The sequence below is a fragment of the Dendrobates tinctorius genome, unplaced genomic scaffold, assembly GCF_039654945.1.
Source record: "Dendrobates tinctorius isolate UK_male_01 unplaced genomic scaffold, ASM3965494v1 ptg000011l, whole genome shotgun sequence".
Taxonomy (NCBI): domain Eukaryota; kingdom Metazoa; phylum Chordata; class Amphibia; order Anura; family Dendrobatidae; genus Dendrobates; species Dendrobates tinctorius.
In genome coordinates this window covers 104333006-104357252 of record NW_027361679.1, presented here as the reverse complement: position 1 = coordinate 104357252, position 24247 = coordinate 104333006, and the positions used below count along the sequence as shown (strand labels likewise).

The 24247-nt window shown below is 43.8% G+C and overlaps 1 protein-coding gene across 8 annotated transcripts in view; it reads right to left on the bottom strand.

Annotated features, from left to right (window-relative positions):
- Positions 1 to 24247, bottom strand: part of TCF3 (transcription factor 3) — a 161396-nt gene that overhangs the window by 25208 nt on the left and 111941 nt on the right. For all 8 annotated transcript variants that reach the window (XM_073545752.1, XM_073545724.1, XM_073545733.1 and 5 more), the window contains 4 exons: positions 15829 to 15928; positions 14039 to 14178; positions 13589 to 13709; positions 3555 to 3613 (listed from right to left, as the gene is read on the bottom strand). In XM_073545752.1, the coding sequence (XP_073401853.1) occupies positions 3555 to 3613; positions 13589 to 13709; positions 14039 to 14178; positions 15829 to 15928 (420 nt within the window). The remainder of the gene's footprint in view (positions 1 to 3554; positions 3614 to 13588; positions 13710 to 14038; positions 14179 to 15828; positions 15929 to 24247) is intronic.

Below are 24247 nucleotides of genomic sequence, written 5' to 3'. Positions count from 1 at the left end.
AAAAAAATAAAAATAAATCTCCAAATAAATTAGAAAAAAAAAAAAAAAAATATTCCCCCAAATAAATCCTTTTTTTTGGAAATAAAAAAAAAAAAAAAAAAAATAATAAAAAGTACACATATTAGGTATCGCCGCGTCCGTAACGACCCGCCCTATAAAACTGTCCCATTAGTTAACCCCTTTAAAAATAAAAAACGAAGCAAAAAATAATGATTATCATACCGCCAAACAAAAAGTGTAATAACGCGCGATCAAAAAGACGCATATAAATATCCATGGTACCGCTGAAAACGTCATCTTGTATCGCAAAAAACGAGCTGCCACACAGCATCATCAGCGAAAAAATAAAAAAGTTATAGCTCGCAGAATAAAGCGATGCAAAAATAATTTTTTATATAAAATAGTTTTCATTGCATAAAACCGAAAAAACATAAAAAAAACGACCTAAATGAGGTATCGCTGTAACCGTACTGACCTGAAGAATAAAAGTGCTTTATCAATTTTACCGCTCGCGGAACGGTGTAAACACACCCCTCCAAAAGAAATTCATGAAACGCTGGTTTTTGTTCATTCTGCGTCCCAAAAATCGGAATAAAAAGCGATCAAAAAATGTCACGTGCCCGAAAATGGTACCAATAAAAACGTCAACTCGTCCAGCAAAAAATAAGACCTCACATGACTCGGTGGGTCAAAATACGGAAAAATTATAGCTCTCAATATGTGGTGATGCAAAAACTATTTTTACAATAAAAAGCGTCTTTTAGCGTGCGACAGCTGCCAAATATAAAAACCGCCATAAATAGTAAATCAAACCCCCCGTTATCACCTCCTTAGTTAGGGAAATATAATAAAATAAAAAAAAATGTATTTATTTTCATTTTTCCATTAGGGCTAGGGTTAGGGCTAGGGTTAGGGCTAAGGGTGTGTTGGGGTTCGGGTTGGAGTTAGAATTGGGGGTTTCCACTGTTTTGGCACATCAGGGGCTCTCCAAATGCAACATGGCGTCTGATCTCAATTCCAGCCAATTTTTTTTATTTTCACGTCCGAGCGTTATAAACTTCTGTGAAGCCCTTGGGGGTTCAAAGTGCTCACCACACATCTAGATAAGTTCCTTAGGGGGTCTCGTTTCCAAAATGGAGTCATTTGTGGGGGTTTCCACTGTTTATGTACATTAGGGGCTCTCCAAAGGCAACATGACACCCGCAGACCATTCCATCAAAGTCTGCATTCCAAAACGTCACTACTTCCCTTCCGAGCCCTGACGTGTGCCCATACAGTAGTTTTCTCCCACATATGGGGTATCAGCATACTCAGGACAAATTGGACAACACCTTTTGGGGTCCAATTTCTCCTGGTACCCTTGGGAAAATAAAAAAAATGGTGACTAAAAGATCATGTTTGCAGAAAAAATACGATTTTTTTATTTTCACGCCCTGGCGTTATAAACTTCTGTGAAGCACTGGGGGTTCAAAGTGCTCACCGCACATCTAGATAAGTTCCTTGGGGGGTCTAGTTTACAAAATGGTGTCATTTGAGGGGGTTTCCACTGTTTAGGGTACATCAGGGGTTTTCCAATCGCGACATGGTGTCCGATCTCAATTCCAGCCAAAAACGTCAAAATGGTGCTGCTTCCCTTCCGAGCTCTGCCATGCGCCCAAATAGTGGTTTACCCCCACATGTGGGGCATCAGCGTACTCAGGACAAATTGCACAGTAACTTTTAGGGTCCTGTTACCCTTGGGAAAATAAAAATTGGGGTGAAAAGATCATTTTTGTGGAAAAAATATGATTTTTTAATTGTACCGCTGTACGTTATAAACTTCTGTAAAGCCCTTGTGGGTTCAAAGTTCTCACCACATATCTAGATAAGTTCCTTGGGGGGTCTAGTTTCCAAAATGGGGTCACTTGTAGGGGGTTTCCACTGTTTAGGTACATCAGGGACTCTCCAAATGTGACATGGCGTCCGATCTGAATTCCAGCCAATTTTGCATTGAAAAAGTCAAACGGCGCTCCTTCCATTCTGAGCTCTGCCATGCGCCGAAACAGTCGTTCCCCCCCAACATATCAGGTATCAGCATACTCAGGACAAATTGCACAATAACTTTTGTAGTCCAATTTCTCCTGTTACCCTTGGTAAAATAAAAAAAATTGAACCTGAAGTATTTTTTTTGTGAAAAAAAAGTTAGATGTTCATTTTTTTGTGACGCACCTAAAGGGTTAATAAACTTCTTGAATGTGGTTTTGAGCACCTTAAGGGGTGCAGTTTTTAGAATGGTGTCACTTTTGGGTATTTTCTATCATATAGACCCCTCAAAGTGGCTTCAAATGTGATGTGGTCCTAAAAATAAAATGGTGTTGTAAAAATGAGAAATCGCTGGTCAACTTTTAACCCTTATAACTTCCTAACAAAAAAATTTTGGTTCCAAAATTGTGCTGATGTAAAGTAAACATGTGGGAAATGTTAGTTATCAAGTTTTTTGTGTGCCGTATCTCTGTGATTTAAGGGCATAAAAATTCAAAGTTGGAAAATTGCGAAATTTTCAAAATTTTCGCCAAATTTCCGTTTTTCTCACAAATAAACAAGTTATTTGAATGAAATTTTACCACTAACATGAAGTACAATATGTCACGAGAAAACAATGTCAGAATCACCGGGATCCATGGAAGCGTTCCAGAGTTATGACCTCATAAAAGTACAGTGGTCAGAATTGTAAAAATTGGCCCGGTCATGAACGTGCAAACCACCCTTGGGGGTGAAGGGGTTAATGTACCACAAGTCCGCTGTCTCAGAGTGACCTTGACTCCACAACTTCAAACTCAAAATATTTCCAGAATCTGTCCTTTCCTCAAACCCGAACTAAAATGTTAATGCCTGCCCTCATCTTTCGCCTCGACTACTGCAATATCCTCCTCTGTGGCCAATACTCTTGCACCTCTTGCACCTCTCCAGTTCATACTTAGCTGTGCAGCTAAAGGACCTGTGATGATATCACGACCATGTGACCAGTCACATGCTTGGGAGGAGGAGTCAGATGCAGGGCTGTGCTGGAGTAGAAGTGTCAGCTCGTGTCACAGAGCAGGGTCTTATATCATCACTTGGGGAAGTATAGCAACCCCATATACATGGGATCAGAGGGTCCCTGCAGCAGAGCAATGTGTTCAATGTATGTGAGGTCAAGCTGTGTCACAATTGTGGTTGGGTGTCCCTGGACCAGGGGCTCTTTCCCTGTGGCTATGCGGAGTGAGCGGAGCTCTGTGGAGTGGTCGTGGCTTGATACACACAGCATATAATATATACTCAATTTCAGGAGGTAGAACATTAATCCATGGATTTATTTATATTTAGCATCAGGAACGAACATTCCCCTTATACAGGGTCCTAGACAACTGCCTAAAAAGGGTCTTGCTTTGCTCTGGATCAACATAGTAATATTATAGCTTGGAATTTTTTTTTTTCTTAAACAACTACATAAGTTACATTTCGGAAGAGAACAAATTTCAAGTGGCAAGACAACCGTTAAAGAAGGTGTATGCAACATCATTGCTTAAACTTACAGAAGCTAATGCTTTTCCTAATGCATCCCCTGAGCTCCCAGTAGCAGTGCCTCTGTTACCTAAAGGGAAAAATGGATATAAATGAAATACAATATATTTTATAGAACAATTAAACACAGTATTGGAAACATGAAAGAATATTTTTTAGTTTTTCTACATTTATTTTTTTGAGGTTTCAAATATGAAATGCTCTGTGCACGTCTGCATTTCTTAAATCAAATCATAGGAATACACCAATGAAATTAGGGAAAGTGCCATATTACTGTCACTTTGTCCTGTATTTTCGGCCAGACATGTGACAGAGCCTCCAATGCAAATGCGAACAGAGCCTAACATAAAACATTCAGTATCTCCCTAAAGCAAGTGTGAACAAGATTTCACATTACAAACTGCATACAAAGAAGAACCACAAAGTTGATCAGTGGTAGGCAGGATTTTCATTATGGGAGAAGATTAAAATAAATTAAAACTTTGTTGGTATTGTTATCATCTAACATGACATTATCATCTTGCACAAGTATAAAAAGTCATACAAAAATATGGTCAAAGCAGATTCATGTAAAGCCCCCTCAAAAGACAAGAGGGCAGTCCCTCTGTCTGGAGACAGGAAGGTTTAATCTTCTGAGGAGACAGGCCTTATTATTAATAAGTACATTATTACGGTAATAAGTAAATAAATGCTCAGAACACCACTTGGGATAAAGCAAATGGGATATAGGTACAATCATAATGCATGATCCATTTTAAACCCACATCTAAACATTTGTCTTTCCAACCGGAAGTACATAACATTCATTATTAAATATAACTTGACTATATTATTCTTTGAGAAAGCCTCAACAGGTCTTTCATGGAGCTTTTGTCTCCTTTCTGTTAGTTGTCCTAGACATATGGAACAGGCCGGTAGGGTGTGTATGGCGCCAAACCAGATCCATACTCTGAGGGTGCTGGCAGTGTTCGTTAGCTCAGAATGCTGTTTAATTCTTAAAATGGTTATTTTGGGTGTCCAGTGGCTCCCATGGGGTGCTGATGGGTAGCCATGGCAGCAGGAGGCATTCTGAAGGTCTCCATGGTTACATTCTTTGTGATCCTACGAGGACTAACGATAAGAGTGCATGACTATCAAAATATAAAATGAGCCATAAAACTACAATAAAACAGGGATTTTTGTGATAAACTCACCGTAAGATCCTTTTATTCGAAACGCTCATTGGAGGACACAGATACTGTGGGTGTATGCTTCTGCCGCTTGGAGGCTGACACCAAGTGAAAAAAGGTTAGCTCCTCCTCCGCTGTATACACCCTCGCCCCTATTGCGGGCGGAAATCAGTTTGGTGCCAAAGCAGTAGGAGGACAACAAAATCAGCCTTAACAGAGGTACAAAATGTCCAGAAAAAAGACCACCCTTATATCACATAAATAAATGTGTATAAATTAAACAAAATAGAAGCCACCTTGGCTAATAGGGTCTCAATGAGCGTCTCGGAGAAAAGGATTTTACGGTGAGTTTATCACAAAAATCCCTGTTTCTCCTTCACCTCATTGGGGGACACAGATACTGTGGGACATCCTAAAGCAGGCCCTGGGTGGGAGATTGACTCACAGATCCAAGCTACATGCACTTCTTGTTTAAAGGTGCGCCACCGCTGCTTGGAGAATCCTTCTACCCAGGCTCGCATCCGCCGAGGCCTGAGTATGGATATTATAATGTTTGGCTAATGTGTGCAGGCTGGACCAGGTTGCTGCCTTGCAAAGCTGTTCCGTTGAAGCCTGGTGCCGAAGAGGCGCCCACTGCCCGAGTAGAGTGCACTCTGATCCTTGCTGGAATCGGCATGCCTCTAATGCGGTAGGACTCCTGAAAAGTCAAACGAATCCATCTGGCTATGGTGGATTTTGAGGCAGCGAGTCCTTTCCTGCGCCCTTCGGGGAGCATGAACAGCGTGTCCGTCTAATGAAAGGGTGCCGTCCTCGACACGTACTTCCGGAGGGCTCTTACCAGGTCTAACGTGTGAAGAACCTTTTCCACATGGTGCACCGGTGCTGGACAAAATGAAGGCAAGACAACATCCTCATTAGTGTGAAATCAGGACACAACTTTCGGCAGAAAAGGAGGGGCTGGTCTGAGCACCACCTTATCCTTATGGAAAGTGAGGAACGGAGCTTGGCAGGATAGGGCCGCCAGCTCTGAAACCCGCCTGATAGACGTGATGGACACTAGGAACACCACTTTCCAGGAAAGGTACCTCAAAGAGACATCCTGAAGTGGTTCAATTGGAGCTTCCTGCAGAACACTTAGGACCAGGTTAAGGTCCCAGGCGTCCATAGGCGCCTTATAGGGAGGTACCAAGTGGGAGACTCCCTGGATGAAAGTCTTAACCTGCAAATTGGTAGCAATTCTGCGCTGGAACAGGACGGATAAGGCCGATATTTGTCTCCTGAGGGAACTTGGGGCCAAGCCCGAGTCTAGGCCCGACTGGAGAAAGGCCAAGATGTTGGGAATCAAGAATCTCAGTGGAGAAACACTCCGGCCTCGACACCAAGCAAAGAACACCTTCCAGGTGTGGTGGTAAATTCGTGCTGAAGCAGGCTTCCAGGCGCTAACCATTGTAGCGACCACCTTGCTCCCAAACCCTGCTTGGCTTAGAATCCAAGATTCAACGGCCATGCCATCAAACACAGGGCCCCTGAGTTCGGGTGGCAAACTGGCCCTTGAGAAAGTAGATCTGGGCGCTCTGGCAGTCGCTAAGGAACGTCAGCGAGCAGCTGCATTAGATCTGCGTACCATGCTCGACGGGGCCAGTCCGGGGCCCCTTCCGTCTTGATCTTTTTGATGTCTCTCGGGAGTAGTGGCAGTGGGGGAAATAGATATGGGAGGCGGAACTGGTTCCATGGCAGAACCAACGCATCCACAGCGATTGCTTGCGGGTCCATGGTCCGAGCGACATATGTGGGCACCTTGGCGTTCACTCTGGACGCCATTAGGTCCACATCCGGAGTTCCCCACAGTTGACAAAACTGCTGGAAGACCTCGGGATGTAGTGATCACGCTCCGGACGCAAGCCCCTGTCGGCTGAGAAAGTCTGCTGCCCAGTTTTCCACACCCGGGATGTGGACTGCCGAAATCACCGAGTGGTTTGCTTCAGCCCACTGAAGAACTTGCCCCACCTCGCGCATGGTTGCTCTGCTGCGGGTGCCCCCTTGGTGATTTACAGTATGTAAGCCACCGCCGTAGCATTGTCAGACTGGATCCGGACAGGGCGGCGAGCTAAGAAGTGATGAAACTGCTGCAGAGCCAGCCAAATTGCTCGTATCTCCAATAAGTTGATCGGGAGGCGTGCCTCCTGTGGCGACCACCGTACCTGGGTCGTGTGGTGGCGAAACACCGCTCCCCAGCCGAGGAGACTGGCGTCGGTTATCACCAACCAATGGTCTGGGGGGGGGGGGGTTTATCCACCATCCGAGCGACTGCCCGACTTGAGAGGACAGTCGGCACCACCGATCGAGCGAGAAAGGATTCTTGTCCCAGGCTGACAAGAGAGCGTGCTGCAGGGGGCGAAAATGGAACTGGGCGAACAGTATTGCTTCCATTGCTGCCATCATTCTTCCTAGAATCCTCATCCCGAAACGAATGGTATGAGGGACTGGTTGGCGAAGAGTGAACTCTCTGCCGGAGAGCTAGGGCTTTTTCCTGAGGGAGAATCACCAACCCTCGGCAAGTGTCGAAGACCATTCCCAAGAAGGAAATCCTCTGAGCTGGCACAAGGGATGACTTCTTCGCATTGATCAACCACCCTAAGCGGGTAAGAGTATCTAGCGTGATGTCGACATTTCCCTCACATGCTCGTCTTGAAGGGCCCTTGACCAATAGGTTGTCCAAGTAAGGCAAGACGACTATGCCTCGAGAATGCAATATGGCCATGACAACTGCCATAACCTTTGTGAACACTCTGGGAGCTGTGGCTAACCCGAAAGGTAGCGCCACGAACTGAAAATGTCGACCGTTGATGGCGAAACGCAGGAACCTTTGAGGAGGAAAGATGGGAATATGCAGATATGCGTCCTGGATGTCGACCGAGGCAAAGTATTCTCCCCGCTCCATGGCCGATATGACTGAACGGAGAGACTCCATCCGGAAACGTCTGACCCTGATGAATTTGTTCAGAAGTTTGAGGTCCAAAACAGGTCTGACAGACCCATCCTTTTTGGGAACCGGAAACAGGTTGGAATAGAAGCCCTGAGCCCTTTCGTGCTCTGGCACGGGAACAATGACCCCGTTGCGCTGGAGCGATTCGATGGCTCCCAACAGAGCTCTTGCCTGGGTATCCACCCTGGGAAGACGAGAAAGAAAAAAACGTTTGAGGGTTCTGGCAAACTATTTTGTAACCCGAGGCCACCAACTCCTTTACCCATGCGTCACCTGCAACACTGAACCAAACGTGGCGAAACCAGAGTAGTTGGCCGCCCACCTTGCTAGTGTCGTCTGGTAAACACCTTGAGTCATTTGGCTGATGATCTTTGGGATCTGGATCCCCTCTATCTGGGCTGTTGAGTACGTATTCTCCCCAATGGGCTGGTTCTATACGAGACCTTCCGCTCCCTTATCCTGGTTGGGTGGCCTGAAGCGGTGGAATTGGCCCCTGTGGTCCACCCGGGGTTGCGAAAGGCCCAAAAACGTGCCTTAAAAAAGGTGGTTTGACCTTTTGTTGAGGGAGAAAACTGCTCTTTCCTCCTGTGGAGTCGGAGATAAGTTGATCTAACTTCTCCCCTAATAGACGGCTGCACTGATAGGGCAGAGAAGTCAAGGACTACTTGGAAGTAGAATTGGCCCCGCCATGTCCTTAACCATAGAGCTCTTCTGATAGAAATTGCATTAGCGGCAGCAAGTGCCAAGCAATTGGCCGCATCCAAAGATGCATTGATTACGCAGTCTCCGGCCATCGCGATCTGACTCGCGATCTCCGATATCTCTGCAGGTAGGCTCTTGCTCCTGCGCGATCTTGTTTAATGATTCTGACCATGAGATCATGGCCTTGGCGACCCAAGTTGCTGCGAACGAGGGAGAGAGCGCTGATCCTGACGCCTCATATACTAAGCGTGCTAAGCTCTCTATGAGGCGATCCGTGGGATCCTTAATAGAGGAACCACTAGGTACGGATAACAGTTTTAGTGGCTAGGCATGATGACACCGGTTGATCCACCATCGGAGATGCCGTCCATTTTTTACGGAGGTCCAGGGCAAATGGATACCTTGCTTCGAGTGCCTTTTGACCCAAGAAACGCCTGTCTGGTCGGTCCCTGTGTCGCTGCACTATGTCCTCAAACTCAGGGTGAGAGGAAAAAAGTTCTGAGCGGCCGATTCACTCGCTTAAACGCCACCTTATGCCCTGTAGCCGCTGCGGGATCATCCTCAATCCCCAAGGTCTGATTGACGCTTCTCTGAGGCTGTCCACTGTCTCATGTGACCCTGGAACATCCAGGTCAAGGGGCTCGCCTGAGAGGAAATCTGAGGTCTGCTCGCCATCAACCACTGGCGACGGGGAGCGATAAGCAGAACTTACGGATGCCAAAGCACCGGATGGACTGGGCGACACTGCGTGGATTCTCTTCTCCCAGGTCTGCCTGGAATGAGAGCGGCCCCTGCAGGCCGAAGGCTCTAGTGAGGTGAAGATTCCCTCTAAGGCCGGCGAGCCACTGTCCCTGCCCCTATCTGGGGCCTGAAGGGACTCGATTGCCCTCGTGACGCCATGGACTGACAGTGATAGGGCCCACTCCGGGGGGGTTCGGGATCTCGGTCACAGTCGCAGGGGAGGGCTCCTAAGCGCGTTCGGACTCGCAGGCTTCGCATAATCGCTTACTCTGTGCCCGCGGAAACGCAGCCCGACAAGAGATGCATGTAGTGTAAATGTGTGCGTCTTTGCTTTTTCGGACATGCTGTATCTGTATGCTGCTGAGGATGGGGGGGGAGGTAGCACCTCGTTTTCCCTGTAGCGTGGCCTCTCAGGCAGCACTTACCCCAGTCCTGTGCCCCCACGTTCCTGGACGTCTCCACACCAAAAATCGCGCGCCACCAGCTGTGGGGCGGGCCGCCAGCATATAAACCGCTCCAGGGGCGGTACTTCTGGCTCTGCGGCCTAGCCGCGCTCCGAAGCCGGGGACTAAATTTATCCACCGCCGCCCAGGCCTGGGGGGCGAGCCGCCGGAAGTGACGTGCAGCCCGGAGGCGGAGCTTCCGCCACGGCCTAGCTCCGGCTAAAGCTGCGGCCTCAATTTATCCCCTGCCCGCGACGGGGGGGCGCGGACCTTCCATGGCGCCGCAAAAACTGGCGTGGGCTGCTCCGCACCGCGCTCTCCATCTGCAGCCAGGCTCAGTCATGAATGGCCGGTGGCATCCGCCGGCTAAGGGCTACAGCCCCAGATCTTCGCCGCAGGAGCCCTCCCAGGCCCTCTCCTCACTGACGATCCTCTTCGGCTTCCCAGCTCAGGTATGTGAGGGGGCCTTGAAAAATAGGACGGTGCAGGCACCCTAGCTCCATCTAACCCCTTCAGGGGGTGAGGAGAGGGACCGTTCCCCCCCCTTGCAGCACCGCAGTCTAAGCATTGGTGGAGCAGTGGGGGCTGCACAGACTAGTCTTATGCCTCTGTACAGCCCATGGTTTCAATACCTAGGGCTGGTCAGGGCTAAGTCCGGCATCGTGTCCCACGTCGCGGGAGAGGATATGTGGAGGGACACTCGCACGTGCTTGCCCGTTGTCGGTTTGGGGAAATCATACCCTTTCAATAGGATCCGTTGCCCGGGTCTAATCTTCATGGAAAAAAAGTCTGGAGCAAAAAAAAACCAGACATGTGCCTCCATGGACACTAAGCAAAAAACTGGTTTCCGCCTGCAATAGGGGCGAGGGTGTATACGGCGGAGGAGGAGCAAACCTCTTTTTTTCACTTAGTGTCAACCTCCAAGCGGCAGAAGCATACACCCCACAGTATCTGTGTCCCCCAATGAGGCGAAGGAGAAAAACTTTTTATAGGAAGGTCATATGTACATCAGGAAAGACCTGTCAATCAACTGGAGCGGTGCATGAAGAAGTGTGCTGGGGCCACCTTGAACTAGTCCGGTTTGTCCCTATTGTCCCTGGACAGCTATTAGAAAGGTTTTTCTGAAATGCTGTAGCATAAAATATACCTGGCTGAAATCACACAGCCAGGCCGTGATTAATGGTGCCGGTTGGGGTAGTGCGAATCCTTTGACATGTTCCCTTTTATGCTTCTTGTTTTTATAAGCAATTTGCAATTTTACTAAAGACGAGCAAATTGATAAGAACTAAATTCATGTTAAAATTTAGGAAAATTGAATTTTCCATGATATCCTCTTTGTGAAGGGCAGAATAATTGTTCTTTATATAAAAGAAAATTCCTCAAAAACCAGACATCTAGCTGCAACTATCTCACAAAGTGTGCATGTAAACTTTTTTTTATTTACACATCCACACATGTCACACCAGTACAGTGAGTAACACGTCTTTTCTGGTCATTTGGAGGCTTTGCACGTTGCGACTAACCACTTTGCAGAGCATCAAATTCTTTTCTAAAATCTAGAAAACCCTGGAGAATTGTATTTGGCTATAGGAGAAAATGCACGCCATCATTTGGTCAGCAATTTTTCCTGAATGCAACACTGGCTGGAAACTACTTAGACACACAACATGGATCACAAGGGAAGAACTGCAATTTGAATTTTTGAGGCCAAATTTGAGTGAAATAGTTTGTGGGTGCAATTTCAAGAGGTTTTAAGGCGCCAGAAAAGAAAACCACCAAAGTGACTGCACTTTGGAAATTACACCCCTAAAAAAAGAAGTTTATGGATATAGTGACAACTTTGACCTGACCGGTGTTTTCCACAAATAATGCAGCAGACGTTAAGAGTGTAAATGGCAAAAATCCCATTTTAGTCTGCGATACAACGCACCCAGCTTGTGCTTCTGGAGACAGACCTTGTAAATTGCGCTACAGCAATGCCATACATGTGGACGTCAACTATACTTGGGCACACCGCAAGGATCAGAAATAAAAAAAAAAAAGAGTGGCCAATAAAGCTGTGGTAGTCCAAATTTTACTGGATTGGCTTATGGCTTATGACATTTCCAGAGCCTTGAAGCTACTAGCAATGTGAAAGTCTACTATTTTTCTGTTGATAGACGACTGTCTTGAGTGAGGGTTTGTTTTCTTTTGGGAGGAGTTGACATTGTTAGTGGTACCACGGTGGCCCAGTGGTTAACACAATTACTTTGCACTGGGGTCCTAGGGTCAAATCCCACCAAGGACAACATCTGCAAGGAGACTGCTTATTCTCCCTATGTTGGCGTGGGTTTCCTCTAGGTACTCAAGGTTTCCTTCCACACTCCAAAGACATATTGATAGGGAATTTCAATTGTGAGCACCAATGGGTCAAAGATAATGTCTGTAAAGCGCAGGGGAATATGATGGCGCTATATCAGCAAAGAATAACTAATAGTACCATTTTGGGGTAAATAACATTTTTGCTCACCTTTTTTTTTTTTTTTTTTTTTACTGTTAGTTGGTAAACAGTGCATTTTCCCTGGCTTTGATTGGGGTGTGTGTGGAGTCCGATGCACACCAATTCATAAATTTGGAGGGTCTGATGAGTGGCGAGCACCTCTGCTCTATGCCAGACGTGTTACTCTAGTTAGGTAGTAGAGAGATTTCTGGCATAATGAACATCATAGTGTGTCATGAATAAGAGGAGTTTTGGCATCCTGCCCCCATCTTAGCTACACCTATACTTTTTTGCATCTAATGAGTATTCCTTTTTCCATGAACTAATTTGAGTAAAACTGAAGATTGTTTAAATGAAAGTTATATTGTTAACAGGCAGCCCAATGATTCCGTGGTTAAAACTGTTGCTTGGCAGGCAGCACTGGGGTCTGACATTTAAATCCCAAGGACATCATCTGCAAGGAGTTTGTATGTTCTTCCCGTGTTTGTGTGTTTCCTCTGGGTACTGCAGTTCCCCCTCACATTTTAAAGACAACCTGATAGGGGGTTAGATTGTGAGCCCAAATAGGGACAGTGTTGATAATGTCTGTAAAGTGCTGCGGAATATGATGGCGCTAAATAAATAAGCAAAATAAATAAACTGGCGTGAAAACACCAAAAGTTGAAAAATGTTGGCGCAACTCCGAGTTGCACCTAAATTTTGCAACATTTCAAAGCTTTTATGCAAGTATTCGAGCGTGAATGCTTTGATGAATCGAAGCCTATGCATTTTGTTTTTATTTCGGATTCTTATGAAGCACCAACATTTTTTGCAGCACTACAGACTCACAATTTCAATTCCCTATCACTAGGTCTTTAGAATGTTGTCGGAAACACACAAGGGGAGTACATAAACTCCATGCAGGGGTTGGTTTTGGTCATAATTGAACCCAAGAGCTCAGAGTTACAAAGAAAATGTGCTAATCACTGAGCGGCCATTCTGCCCACGCTGATATTACCTAACAGTGGAGAGACACATTAAGGTAAAAAGTGATAATATTCTTCTTAATTCTCTTCACTTCCCATAGGTTTCCATTTGGTAAAAATAAAAAAAGGGTTGATCACTACTAGGACAACCACCCAAAGTAAAAACACTTATACTCCCCTACTGTGATGGTGCCGTTCCAGTGGTGTCAGCACCCGGGTTACCGGGGCTCATGTGGCTGTGATGACACGTGATCCCAGCGCCCAATCAATGCTGTCATCACTGTTCCAACCTTGGGATGTATTGAACACCAACAGGAAGTCAGGGCTGCGGCTGTTCTCAGACTTCACCTTGATTTTCGATTTGTCCAAAGGCAGGGACAGTGACGACAGAATTGTCTGGGCACAGGGCCCCGGGAACACGAGTGCTGACACCACTGAAATGGCGCTGGCATAGGAGGGGAGTATAAGTGTTTATTTTTTTCAGCGCCCAACATTCAGATCGAGAATGTGTTGCCTAGTAGTGGACAACTCCTCTAAATAAAGTATTAACAACAACATACCTATGATATTATCCCCACTACTGATGGGAGATGTGTGACTTGAAACGCCATACTGTGCAGAAGCAGAAGGAAAACTTGAGGAAACTGCAGGGTTCACCTCACTGGAATGCATCTGGAAACCCTGAGAAACAAAGGAAAATCAGTAAAACTGCAAAGAAACAAAAAGGGTAAACTTCATCTAAAAATTCATACATTTTTGCTTTCTAAAGGACGATTGTTATTGTGCATGGCATTATATCCAACTAGAGAGTATGCGGCTACCAAGATTACAGCTTATGGAAAGTTGTACACCAATAACAAGAAGAGTGATATGCATTATGCTAATCTTCTGCTGCAGACAGACATTAGAGAAGCAGGCGAGAGAAGAATTACACTGAACGTAAATCCACTTTCTACTAATAGCTTTTATATGTGGTGTGACTTATTTTATGTAACTTTACAATTAAATACCATTCGCTCATGGGGGTGCAGGCTACTAAAGCCTGAAGGCTGGGAAAGAGAAGGTTGAGAGCCACCTAGAATGGCACTGTAACTGCCCTGTCCAATGCCACCAGAGGGAGTCCAGATATCCGATGAATTGTGAAGCCCATCTGTTAACACAAAGTAAAATCAGGTTTAGATTGTATATATTCATTAACACTTACAAGCTATAAATACAGAATTCTATTGCCAATTCTGAAAACCTAAACACTGCATCATTACCAAACCATGGCCCAGTGTAGATTTTAATGCGACTGAAACAAAATGTAGGAGAAAAATTAAAATGGTATGCTACAATTTCAGATCCATGCTCATTAAGTGCTTACAGTTCCAAACCCACAAGAGAATGTGTTTCCCGCAATATGCATTAAACCCACAAAGGGAGTTGAACATTTGATTGCCTGCTTACAAATTACACTACACCAGGGGAACAAGCAATGATCGTCGACACAGTGTGACTGCGATGCCTATTTTAGCTGGATGCGAGTCCGAGGACGCACGTTCAGCTGATGTGTATTGCGGTGCAGAGACCCACCGGCTCTCTGCACTGCAATACATGCTGCCTGCCAGGAGCATTCTACCAGGATGGGGCCCAGGATATGGGGCCATTACAGGAAGGAGTCCATGATGGGGGACATTACTGCAGGAAAAGGCCAGGATGGGGGACATTATACCAGGACAGAGCACATTTTAACAGAAAGATGCTAGAACAGTGGACATATAAAGAAAGGTCAGGATGGGACATTATTACATGGAGAGTGAATATCAAGAATGTTACAAGGGCCCATGCATCTGACCAAAATGGAAGTGGGGGGGGGGGGGCGCACAGGTCCAAATTTTGCAACATGCGACCTTGGGACGCAAGATATATACCCTGCATTATAGATGTAGTGCAGTGTATTATAGCAGTATTATGGACATTTATATTTATATTCTCCCAGGCAGTTTATTAGGTCTTCCTGGCAAATCCTTATAAGTTTACTTGTATGACAAATATGGGGGCCATTGGAAGGCCAAATCAATAGAAGAATTATGGTTTTATTATGCTTCCCAAAAAAACTGAAGTCATATGAACCCCCAAATAAACAGTAGCCTGCAACCTGCAAAAAGCAAACTGTCCAAGCTCCACTGATGCAAAGAAAAAAAAAAAAAAAGCAGAATTCCATTACCCATAAAGAGTTATTAAAAGTTAAACAAGTGTGACATTAAAAATTACAACAAATACTAGGGGGATACTGCTATGTTAACTAAAATTTAACAGCAGAAAATGTGTTCTAGTAATCTTCATTATATAATCCCCTCTGCCGAGGTGATGTCACATCCATCATTAATATACTATAGCCAAATCAGTGCTCTCAGTGGTGACAGTGTCATGTTTTAGATCTTTCTAAGGCTATGTGCACACGCTGCAGATTCACCTGTGGGTTTTTCCCACAGAACTGCAGGTAAAACCGCAGGTAAAGTGACCTGCGGTTTCACATCTCTACTATGTTAAAGGTGTGAAACTGCAGCGGAATCCGCAGAAACAATTGACATGCTGCGGATAAAAAGCCGCAGCAAAACTGCGCGGAAAAAACCGCAGCGTGAGCACAGCGGTTTTGAAAACCCATAGGGTTACATGGTACTGTACCATGTCTGCGGAACTGCTGCGGTTCCGCAGGGCCAAAACCGCAGCGGAACCGCAGGGTGTGCACATAGCCTAAAAGGATGAACGACTACATACAACAGAATCATGACTAGGAGTATATTTGCACTCTTACCTGCCATGTAGAATGTACCAGGGTAAACAGAGTTTGTCGGCTTTGAAGTGTAATTTCCACGGTCTCCACTGTATTCATCGCCTGAATTAGCAGGGTATACCTGCATACAAAGCAGAACGTTATCAGGAAGGATGAAAACTGTTTACAGTGTTACACGTCTACACCTAATGTACCTAGGCCCATTATCACAAAATTAAGTCCCCCAAATCCATTCAATATAGGATGACTAGGTTCACCTAAGTGATTTGGAATACTGGCGCGATACATGTATGCCACCCTGGTGATATGATGAATTCATGCTGGTAGTGCTTCATACTGTAGCCCAGAATCTTAGCTCCGCACTCACTTGTGGCATACAACCTACAGTAAACGCTTTACTTCCGCCTCTAGGTGAAGAGTGAGGTGGAGAGGTGCCATGCATGGCTCTTTATTCCAGTCTAGGGGGTTCTGGAAAATGCCAAGCAAGTGAGCACCGCATATCAGAAAGACCCTTCCACCCATCCTGGACCTGCTGTTTTGGCTCTCTAGCCATGCTAGTTTGGTCAAAATCTCTGATTGGTACATGTTTTCTGCTTCTAGTAGATCAAGAACTGACTGTGTTCCCCATGTCTTGACCAGTGCCATTGTCACAAAATCATTAACGTTCGATATATACATACACAACCACCCACTAAAAAAAAATAAAAAAAAAAAAAATGAACGTATGGGAAATCTAAACAGAATAAAAATCATAATGCCATCATAATTCCATTATTGTGTGAGTCGCTTGGATAGCGCACACTCCTAGTGCCATCTGCTGTATTATGGCACTAGGCCAACAATTAGGGCAGCTGGGAGCAGAGGATGTGCTTCCATAATGAAAAAGGGCAATAGAAAAGCCAGGAAGGAGAAATAACGGGAAGAACTGGTGTGCAGAAAGAGATCGCAAATGCAGAATAACTGATCAGCAGAATCTTTGTGCAAAACAGAGTTCGGGGGTCAAAAAAAGAAAGAAAAAGAAAAAGCTGTTCACCAAAACAGTATAAATGAGCTAGTGATATATGGAGAAGGCATCTACTGGCATTGTGGAATTCCACTCCCCCTCCCTGGAGATATTTCCAGCTCCTATCCCAGACTATAGGATCAAGTTTCACTGGATCCAGCTTAACCCCATGTTGGCTTGTATATTGTTTACACCTCCGGACAGACCCGAATACTAGCACGCATTCCGCAAAGAGAGATCAAATCCAGTGCAAAATGGGCAGCAGCTACCATCACACAAGTACGGGCTTCGAAATCCACCCATGAGACGCTTTTGCATATTTGTTCCGCCAGCTAACACATAAAAAAAAAAAAAAGCAAGCACAAATAAAAAAAATAATAAATCTAAATAACTAAAAATCACAAAAACCAAACGCTACGAAAATGTATCTAGCAATAACTGCAATGCTAAATGAAGGTTAATTTTCATCTTGTACCATTACACAAGGGTAAAAGCACGGCTTACCGAGGGGAAGTGAAGGAGTTAAGCGTTCCTCAGGAAGCTGTAAATCACACAACCCCCCTCCTCCCCTTCTCAGCCCCTGTTACTGTTGGGATGGGAGGGGGCTCGCGCCCCTCCAGTAGAGTGAAGTCATTTCCTCTGCTGTGTCTGGCTGGGGGAATCAATAGCAGAGAGCCAGGACTGGATCCTGACACATACACATGATTGACGGTGTGATTTCACATGTAGGCTATATACCACATGGGGAGGTGGCAGGGAAACCTGCTGCCACAAGGTATTCTGGTCCCCAGGTTAGAACTCTCGCACTTAGGCCATGTGTTTACACGGTTTACAGAGCAGCTGGAAAAAAGGGATAAAAGACCACTGGAACTTTGCTTTTTTTTAACAAGAAACTTTAATTATTTTCTTTCCGGGTGATTGTCAGGGGCTTTTCTTTTTGGCGTACGTTTTCTCCCCACACCTTCTTCCGAGAGCCACCCTTTTTTATTTTTCCACTGGCATAAGGCGGCTTGTTTAATGTGGGCTAAATTGTAGCTTTCAACCACGTTTTTACCATGTAATGTACTGAGAAATAGGAAAAGAAAATTCAAAGGGTAGTAGAAAGGCGCCAATAAACAAAATGCAATTTCATTAGCGGTTTTCATGGTTTGGTTTTTACGACGTTCACTGTAAAAATTAAAAAAAAAAAAAACACCGCAAACATGATTTTCCAGGCCAGTACTATATTATCGCAATAGCAAAGTTATAAAGATTTTTGGGCTGAATTTTTTTTTAAAGTCACATTCCAAATGCTTATTTTTTCAGTCGCATTTGTCAGTGGAATTATTTTAGGGTGCATATCTTTATTGAGAGGAATACAAAACAGAAATTCTGCCACTGCTCCATTTTAGACTATTTACCAGGCCTCACAAAGTGTGGGCTTTATTCTGTGAGTCGGCATAAATATGGCAAAAAAATGTATATGGTTTAATATGTTTTACAATAACTTTGGTGACACACAACCTATGATTTATGCTGCAGATGGGTGCCGGACTGGCTGACAGAGGGAGCGATCTTCCTCTGGCAAACTCCTTACATTCTGCTGTCACCACTGACAGAGGTGTCTGAGGGGTTATAATGCTGATATCACAGCAAGGTCCAGTTGGAAGACATGCAAGAGCTCAGCAGTGTATAACAGCCAGTTCTTGCTGCAGATGGCACAGGCAAAAAAACTTTTTTTTTCCCCAATACAGGACATGGAAAACCCTTCAAGGCTATGAAACCTCTATGCAAGAATACAGTCTTTCAAAAACACTAATTTCTCCTTGCTTGTAACCCAAATAACATTAATTGAATTCTCCATAAATGAACCCGGCATGAGAGCAGGTTTTGAATAAAGCCTACGTATAGATATTGATGCCGGCAACAAAGGAGTTAATTGACAATAGTATCCACTTATTGCTCTCATTATGGCCAAACATGAAGGTCTGCCAGCTTGCCACATTTTAAAAAAATCAAATATGCACAGAGACAGCCAAAAGGTCCTTATACATATTACCGTACACTATAATCGGCTGAAAGTCTAATCTGTATGGGTGTCTCCTGACTCTCTCCCGACAGTCAGGGGAAGGGAAGAATCTAGCCTTTGGGATTTCAGCAGCTGATCATTTTTTGTTAGGGAGAGAAGTAGCTGTCGTATAATTTTGGTAGTGGCTCTCAGAGCACAGCAATGCTTAATAAAGCCAAGTGTTCCAGTCAAGGCTGTGGAGTCGGTAAGCCAAACCTGCGACTCCCGACTCCTCAATTTCCCTTCCACCGACTCCACGACTCCGACTCCAACATATATTGCTTATATTTAAGTGAAAAATGTATTGTAGTACAATGTGATCAGACATTTAATCATTTTTATGATACAATAATCAAGACATTTAGATAGAACATAATATATATTTATTGGAATACAACTTTAGAACACAAAAACTGTATTAAACTGTAAATATGTAATACACTATGTAATATCGAATATATATATATATATCTCTATATATCTATCTCACTATGTAATAAACTATGTAAGTGGCAAAAAACAGTTTTTAACAAAAACATACTAAATAACATTTGTGCAGTCTATGAATTTGTTCTAAGAAATAGAATTGCCTCCATCAGATCCTCCTTCATAGATGACCTCAAATCTGACCTAGTAAATTAAGGCCAGTGAACAACCTCCCTACACTAACTTGGGTTGGAGGCAAAGCCGTAACCACATGGGCAACATCTCTAACAATTTCCGGGTATAAAGGAATTGCCTCATGCACAGTCAGTTTTGATGAACGGTTGAATTTTTCTTTGAGAGCAAGTGAAACATTTTGCTGAAATATGGTCAATCTGCTTGCTATAGGAGACGGAGTGAAGTCTTTTTCCTTGAAGCAACGCTTTGCCTGCTCCATGTCATCCAAATACTTGTCAAAGTCAAACTCCTCATCTGATGAGGATGAAGATATGGCAGCAGTAGCACTGTCAGGACCCAAGTCCTCTTGCGCCTGGCAGTCCTCCTGTAGGCCACTCATCCTAACTGCTACCTCAGTCAGAGCTTCTTTTCCTTTAGTAAACTGTTGATCATCAAGCAATATACGATGACTTGGGTCCACATAAACAGCTGCCAGAAAAATTTTATTTTCCAATAGCTGTGTCTCTCTCCGTTTCATTGAAGCAGAAATGCCATCTGCGATTAAATCTCCTCTTGGGGACAGGCAAAATAGCAAGTTCTTCCACTCCCTTATGAAAATGCCAGGAGTTAAATCCTCAGCTTGTAATTTTTTAGTCACGGTAAATAGGTGATTAAGCAATTCCTTCAATTCAGCCACCTGTGTCCATTGACCTTCATTTAGGGTCACCTGAGGGTTCGCCATACCTATAAGAAACGGTTTTAGCCAGGATCAAAACTAGGGGGGGGGGGGGGGGCAGAACCTCATACTGTTCCGCAGAATTTCATACTGCACACCTCAGCTGCTGCAGAACCTTATACTGCACACCCCTACACTTGAAAATAAAGCCTGCACCTTAAGATGTGGTGAATGCAGTCTATTTATTCCAACTATCAATTGATGTTGATGTGTTACTGAAGACGAGCAATGCCTGTCCTGGGCGTCCTTTTGGGCAGCTATGAGGTGTACCCGACTGGTGCTAAAAAAAAAATAAAAAAAAAAAAAAAAAAAAAATATGGAGTGATAGTCTGTGTGCTACCCGGCTTTCATTCTTTTTGGTACAGATACGATATGGATAGACAGATATGGATAAATGGATAGATAGAGCAGATTTCTAATCTGCTTTTGCTATTGAAAACATTATCTATGAGATCAAAAACCTTTCAGGTGATGCGGTTTTTTAAAAAGCTGATCTGCTTTTGCAGCTGGAAAAACGTATCCTCAAAAAACGCAGCAAAAACGCTGTGTGTGAATGTAGCCTTAGATCAGGAATAGAACAGCAATTTATAGGACATTTCATAACTTTCCCAAATTCCTATGAAAAAATATTCAGCACATTCTGCATTGAACTACTGTACCCAATTTATTATATAATTTAGGAGTCTGAGTCAGACCATTTTATACCGACTCCACCAAAATGAGCTCCGACTCCACAGCCCTGGTTCCAGTGCATGGTAAAATCAGAAAAACCAGCCGAGATGACCGATATCTAGAATCATAGAATCGTAGAGTTGGAAGGGACCTCCTGTGCCATCTGGTCCAACCCCCTGCTCAAAGCAGGATTCGCTAAATCATCCCAGTCAGATGTCTGTCCAGCCTCTGTTTGAAGACTTCCATTGAAGGAGAACTCCCCACTTCTCATGGCAGCCTGTTCCACTCATTGATCACTCTAACTGTCAAAAAGATTTTTCTAATATCTAATCTGTGTCTCCTCCCATTCAGTTTCATCCCATTGCTTCTAGTCTTTCCTTGTGCAAATGAAAATAAAGTTGATCCTTCTACAATGTGACATCCCTTTACATATTTGTAGACAGCTATTAAGTCTCCTCTCAGTCTTCTCTTTTGCAAACTAAACATTCCCAAATCCTGCAACCTTTCCTCATAAGACAGGGTTTGCAGACAGGTCACCATTCTGGTCGCTCTTTTCTGAACTTGCTCCAGTTTGTTGATGTCTTTTTTAAAATGTGGTGCCCAAAACTGGACACAATATTCCAGATGAGGTCTGACCAAAGAGGAGTAGAGGGAAATAATGACTTCACGTGATCTAGACTGTATGCTTCTGTTAATACATCCTAGAATTGCATTTGCCTTTTTTGCTGCTGCATCACACTGTTGACTCATATTCAGTCTGTGATCTATTAGTATACCCAAGTCTTTTTCACATGTGCTGTCACTTAGCCCTATTCCTCCCATTCTATATATGCTTTTTTCATTTTTATTGCCCAGATGTAGTACTATGCATTTCTCCCTGTTAAAAACCATTCTGTTAGTTGCTGCCCACTTCTCCAGTTTATTTAAATCTTTTTGAATCCTCTCTCTCTCTTCTCTAGTATTAGCTATCCTTCCTAGCTTTGTGTCATCAGCAAATTTAGTCAGTTTACCCTCAATTCCTTCATCTAAATCGATGATAAAGATGTTGAACAATACAGGGCCCAGGACAGAGCCCTGTGGTACCCCACTTGAGACATTCTTCCAACTGGATGTGCAGCCATTTACGACCACTCTTTGGGTCCGATCACTAAGCCAGTTATGAATCCACCTAACAGTTGCCTTGTCCATTCCATACTTAGTCATTTTCTCAATAAGGATTGTATGAGAGACTTTGTCAAATGCTTTGCTGAAGTCAAGATATACTATATCTACAGCATTTCCTTGATCCACCCAATCAGTGATACCGTCATAGAAGGAAATTAAGTTAGTCTGACATGACTTATTAGTTACAAACCCATGCTGACTCTGTTTAATCACTTCATTCTTATCCAGGCATTGATATACATGTTGTTTAATAATTTGTTCAAAGATCTTTCCTGGTATAGAAGTCAGACTCACCGGCCTATAGTTGCCTGGGTCCACCTTCTTCCCCTTTTTGAAGATAGGAACAACATTTGCTCTTCTCCAGTCTTCTGGCACTTCTCCTGTTCTCCAAGAATTTTCAAAGATTATGGAGAGGGGTTCAAAAATTTCTTCTGCTATCTCCTTCAGTACTCTGGGGTGTAATTCATCTGGACCTGGAGACTTGAATTCATTTAGGTTAGCTAAGTGTTTCCTCACTATCTGTTTATAGATATCCTGGATTCTTCTATTCCCTTAATAGGACAGTGAATAACAGTTGATGTTACATTTCCTTTCTGGGAGAAAACAGATGCAAAATAGGAATTTAAAAGTTCAGCCTTCTCAACATCCTGTCTTACCATTTCATCATTTTCATCCTGTAAAAATCCTATAGCATCTTTGACTTTTCTTTTACTTTTGACATATCCCCAAAATCCTTTATTATTGCTTTTGACATCTCTGGCAAGCCTCAATTCATTTTCAGCTTTAGCTAATCTGATTTGTGCCCTGCAGGTTCTGCAGACAGCATTATATTCTTCTTTAGATATGCCTCCCTCTTTCCATTTTTTAAACATTTTTTTCTTCCTTTTTAGCATGTGCTTAAGTTCTGTGTTCATCCATCCTGGTTTCCTTAAATGCTTCCTATTCTTCCCTCTTTTCGGAATTGTTAACAACTGTGCTTTGAGAATTTAATTTTTCAAGATTTCCCATCCTTCCTGGACATTTTTGTCTTTAAGGATATCCAGCCATTGGATCCCTCCAATTCTCTTTCTGAATCCCTTAAAATCTGCCTTTCTGAAATCTAACCTTGACTTCTGAGTCTTCACAGGTCTTCCACCTCTAGTTATCCAAAATTCTAAAATAGCATGGTCGCTACCTCCTAGGGTCCCAGCCACTTTTACCTCCTCAACCATTTCCTCCCTGTTTATAAGGATTAGATCCAAGGTAGCAAGCAGTTCCCCTTGTTTTCTCCCTTACCTTTTGGAAGATAAAGTTGTCAGCAAGAGAGGATAAGAATTTCCTTGACCTATTAGTTTTGCCTGAGAGAGATTCCCAACAAATGTCTGGATAGTTGAAATCTCCCATGACAACTATGTCATTTTTTGGAGAACTTGGCCATTTGATGCATAAAGAGTTCATCCATATCTTCAGCTTGCACAGGCGGCCTGTAGTAAATGCCTACAATGGTGTCCTTTCCATTGTTCTGTCCTTGTATTCTTACCCAAACAGTTTCCACAGAACTCCCAGTATCTGAAGCTTCAATCTCTGTGCAGATATACGCGTTTCTAGCATACAATGTGACACCCCCTCCTCGTTTATCAAGTCTGTTTCTTGCAAATAAGTTGTATCCTTCTAGTCTTGTATTCCAATCATGTGCATTGTCCCACCAAGTTTCAGTGATTCCAATGACATCATATTTCTTTTCCTGTGTTAGTAGTTCCAATTCTCCTTGTTTGTTGCCCATGCTTTGTGCATTAGTATAGAAACATTTTAGTTTGTGATTGGTTTCTCTTTCTCCAAATATTTTTATTAATTAGATTCTTTCGTCTTTGTTCTTCCTTTCCACTTCTAATAGCAGAGTTCTCAATAGCATTTGTCAGGTGTATGGCTTTTTCTGGTATTTTGCTTCCCTTCCCATGTTGTTCTAGTTTAAAGCTCTCCTTACAAGTGTAGCAAGGCGACTTCCAAATACACGCTTTCCAGTCTTCGTAAGGTGCACCCCATCTCTAGCAAGTAGTCCATCGTATAAGTAGTTCACTCCGTGATCCAGAAATCCAAATCATTGCTGACGGCACCATCGACGTAGCCAGTTGTTCACCTGCAGAATCTTATTCCACCTCCTTGTTCCATGGCCATCCACTGGGAGGATGGAAGAGAAGACCACCTGCGCTCCCAGTTCTTTCACTTTCTTGCCTAAGTC